General features: G+C 57.3%; 1 protein-coding gene across 2 annotated transcripts in view; it reads right to left on the bottom strand.

Annotated features, from left to right (window-relative positions):
* Positions 1–4,191, bottom strand: part of TNXB (tenascin XB) — a 56,059-nt gene that overhangs the window by 6,833 nt on the left and 45,035 nt on the right. For both annotated transcript variants that reach the window (XM_024738634.1, XM_024738635.1), the window contains 4 exons: positions 2,505–2,828; positions 1,793–2,113; positions 673–960; positions 31–309 (listed from right to left, as the gene is read on the bottom strand). In XM_024738634.1, coding sequence (XP_024594402.1) covers positions 31–309; positions 673–960; positions 1,793–2,113; positions 2,505–2,828 — 1,212 coding nt within the window. The remainder of the gene's footprint in view (positions 1–30; positions 310–672; positions 961–1,792; positions 2,114–2,504; positions 2,829–4,191) is intronic.

Genomic DNA, 4,191 nt, shown 5'->3' with positions numbered 1-4,191 from the left:
GAGTGGGGTGGAGGCAGGGCCAGGGCTCACCCGTGCTGCCTTCAGCAGAGATGGGGCCCAGTCGTCTCCTGCCTCCCAGCCCATAGAGCAGAAACTTGTATTTGCTATTGGGCTCCAGGCCGGGGATGGTGATCTCGCGCTGGTCTGAGGCCACAGGCACCACGTGGGGCTGCCCGTCCCTGTCCTTGTACTGAAGCACGAAGGAGTCAAATTCGCCCTCGGGGACCGTCCAGGAGAGGCCCATGGAGTCTGGGGTCACGTCCGTCACTGTCAGCTCCCCCAGGCGGAGAGAAGGTTTAGTGTCTGGGACTGGAAAAGAGAGAGGTGCATGGAACGTGACAGAAATGAAGCCGACAGAGCCTCCTCGGGGCGCTAGGGCTCTGGGAGCTGGTTCTGGGTGCTGGGAGGGGGTGACCAGGTCACATGTCAGGAAGAGGGAAGGCAGAGGAGTAGGGATAAAAGAGGAGCCAAGCAAGAAAGCACGTGTCCCTCGGGATGTAGGAGGAGTAGGATGGGAATGAGGGGGTAACGGGGGTACTCAGGACCTGGATTTCACTGGACCCAGTAAATAAATGGGTCTGGAGTGTGGAGCACAGAAACGTGAAATTCCACAAGGGAGTGGAGGATGGTCGAGGGCTCCAGGGTTAAAGGCGGCCTCCAGCCCTCACTCACGGGTCTTTGCGTCTGCAGAGACTGGACCGTGTTGTTTCTCATCCTGGAGTCCGAAGAGTAGGAACTTGTACTTGTGGCCCGGGGCCAGACCCGAAACCGAGACCTCTCGGAGGTGTCCACCCACGGGCACTGCCTGGGGCTGCCCCTGCACATCCTTGTATCGGACCAGGAAGGAGTCGAAGGGGCCCTGGTCCACTGTCCAGGACAGGTGCATTGTGTCTGAGGTCACGGCTGCCACAGCCAGCTCCCCCAGGCGGGGTGCCACGGGGGGCTCTGTGTTCAGGGAGGCTGGAACAGAGCAGAGGGGGCTGTGGTCAATGGCAGGACCCTGGGCCAGAGAGGGAGGGCTGTTCCCTGGCTATGAAATGAACATTTGTAGCAAACTCTTCTAACTGCTTAACACGTCCCAGGCATTGCTGTAAGCAGTTCACAAACAGTACACTTAATCCTCACACAACAGAGGAAGTAGATGCTTTTATCCTTACAACCCTCATGTGACAGGCATCTGCGGCACAGAGAGGTTAAGAAACATTTGAAAATCACACAGTGCCTTAGAGCAGGATTCAAACCTAGAGAATCTGATTCTGTTTTTGTTTTTTTACGGGCCTCTCACTGTTGTGGCCTCTTCCATTGCAGAGCACAGGCTCCGGATGCACAGGCTCAGCGGCCATGGCCCACAGGCCCAGCCACTCTGCAGCATGTGGGATCTTCCCAGACCGGGGCACGAACCCGTGTCCCCCGCATCGGCAGGCGGACTCTCAACCACTGCACCACCAGGGAAGCCCGAGAATCTGATTCTGTAGCCACGCTCCGAGCCACTAAAATGCTTGGTTAGGGAGACTGAGGAAGCCACACATGAACAATTGAGCAAGTTTGAGCTGCCAGATCAAGAGGACAGGAAGAAAGCTGAAACGCATGAGGTACAGGCTACTTGCCCAGCTGACCCTGGACACACTGTCCATCAGCCGTCACTCAATTCAAGGATGAGGCGGGATCGTCAGCACCACGTGAGAAAAGAAAGGGACCCAGAGGCCCATCTGTGAGGAGTGCTGAGATGCAAAGGGAAAAACAAGAGAGCAACAGAGGGAAACCTGGGAGTCAGGGCTGCCCCCTCACTCACCGGTCATGCCCACGGTGGACACGGGGCCCACACGCCGCCCCCCGTGCAGGCCGTACAGGTGCATCTTGTACTTGCGCCCGGGCTCCAGGCCCCCAGCGGTCACCTCACTCTCCTCGCCCCCGACACGCACCACCTGGGGCCCGTCCCTGCCCTTGTACTGGACGGTGAAGGAGTCGAAGTGGCCCTGGGGGACGGTCCAGGAGAGGCTCAGCGAGTCCGGGGAGGATCCTGTCACCGTCAGCTCCCCCAGGAGGGGCTCCTCGGGGGCCTCCGAGGCCTCTGTGCTGGGTTCTGTGGAGCTGGGGGTGTCTTCCTCTGTAGCTGAGAAGGAGAGACACAGAGAGGGTGAGGCAGGGTCCCAGATGATGTCCTTGGGTCTCCCCCCAAAGGCTTGGCCCCAGCTCCGGGCCCTGAAGTCAGTTCAGAGAAGCCCGTCCTTGGGGCTGGGTGGTCCTGCTTAGCTGACATCTCATAAACATGCCTGGAGCCTCCGGGGTCAGCTGTGGGGGACCAGGACAGCCACCAGCATGGCTCACAGAGGCCCTTCTCTGCCCAGGGGGACACACTGGTCCTCAGGGAGCCTGGAGGAGGCACACAGGGCACCATGGCTCAGCCTCGAGTAGAGGGGCGTCCTGCACCCCACTCACCCATCACCTGAGAGAGGGTGATCCTCCCACGAGGTCCCACCCTGGGGCTTCCACCATCCACTCACTTGTCACCCCGATGACAGAGACGGGGCCCACGCGCTGGCTGTCATGGAAGCCGTACAGGTTCATCTTGTACTTGTTGTCTGGCTCCAGGCCCGAGATGGTGACCCCGTCCTGGTGCCCTGGCACCCTCACTGCCTTGGGCTGCCCGTCCCCATTCTTGTACTGGATCAGGAAGTGGTCAAACTGGCCCTCGGGGATGGTCCAGGAGAGGCTCAGGGATTCGGGGGTGGCGCCTGTCACTGCCAGCTCCCCGAGGTGTGGCTTGACGGGCGGCTCGGGGGGCGCAGTGGACGGGGCTCTGGTGGTCATGGCTTTGTAGTCTGGATCTGGACAGAGACATAAAAGACAGATGAGGTCTCCTCAGTCCTCAGTTCAGCATATAAAGTGGTGTATTACAAAATTAAAATAATAAGGAACAGGATGTGTCCACAGTGGCTCTAACTCTTATTCTTTCTGGTCCCTATATCAGCCTTCCTGTCACCTTACCCTCATCCGTCCTGCCCTCACCCCCTACCTACCAGCACCCCTTCTAGGACACAGGCTCACATGGCCACTGTGCTCTGGGCCTCCCTCCACTGGGGTCTCGTTGGCATCTTACTGACTTTGGCTAATGTCTTGCCTCCCAAACAGCTCAGAACCCCTGCCCCACTTCTCCAGTCAGAAACCTGGAGTCTTCCTGGATCTGTTCCTATCCCCAGCTGCCATCAGACTCAGAGCGTCCAATTCTCTCTCCCAAGTTCCTCCTGTGTCTCCTCACTCCTCACACCTGCAGCCCCACCGTCCCTGTCTGGGCCGCCCTTACCTGTCACCTGGGTTGTCACCTCCCCATGGGTCTCTCTGCCTCCCTCCTCCATCTGTTCTTCACAGGAAGCCAGAATGAGCCTTTAGATGCACATCTGATGGTGTCAGTCTCAGCTTAAAGCTGTGCAGCAACCCTCTTTATCCCCTGGAGAAATCCCTGGCTTCCTGAGCTCTCCACCCCTATCTCTTCCTACCTCTCCACCCCCATCGCAAGACTATCTCCCCCACTCAGAGGATTCTGCACAAAATCCTCTCATGTGCCGTGATGTTCCTAGTTTCCAGGCTTTGTACCAGCTGTGACGTTGATCTGATGCACCCTTCATCTTATCTCTAGGTGTCACCAAGCAACGCCTGCCCGACCTCAGGTCTCAGCTGTCCCGTGGGAACCCATGGGCAGGCAGGTGGGCGTAGGCATCGCTGCCCAGTCTTGGTCTGGCCGCGGGGCTTCCTGTCATATACACATCCCCCTTTGCTCCATTTGCTGGTTCACAGCCTGTCTGTGAGCCCCAAAGGATAAGAACTGGTTTCTCTGCCGTATCCAAGGTTTCTCTCAGTGAACTTCCTCAGTACTTGGCTCAGGCCACCCACATCTTTGTTGAACCATAGGCGTCATAAGTCTGTTAATACCCAAACGATGAGGCTAGGGGGCGTTTCAGTCAAGACACTGCATTCTGAGCATGCTCTGTCTTCCTCCACAGCCTCCAGTCAACTACACAGAGGCTGAGCCTCTGAGAGGACTCAGGGATGCAAGTATGATTCTGTTCAATAGATTCTAAGAAAGTGTCCAATTCCTTTGTTGTGAGGAGTTTTAGCAAAGTGTGGTCCTTGGACCAGCAGCATGAGCATCATGGAGGATTTTATTTGCTTTTTTTTTTTTTTTTTTTTTTT

Source organism: Neophocaena asiaeorientalis, unplaced genomic scaffold (genome assembly GCF_003031525.2).
Source record: "Neophocaena asiaeorientalis asiaeorientalis breed wild unplaced genomic scaffold, Neophocaena_asiaeorientalis_V1.1 scaffold282, whole genome shotgun sequence".
NCBI classification, from domain to species: Eukaryota; Metazoa; Chordata; class Mammalia; order Artiodactyla; family Phocoenidae; genus Neophocaena; species Neophocaena asiaeorientalis.
The sequence above is the reverse complement of the archived record's forward strand: the minus strand, read 5'-3'. Positions and strand labels throughout refer to the sequence as shown.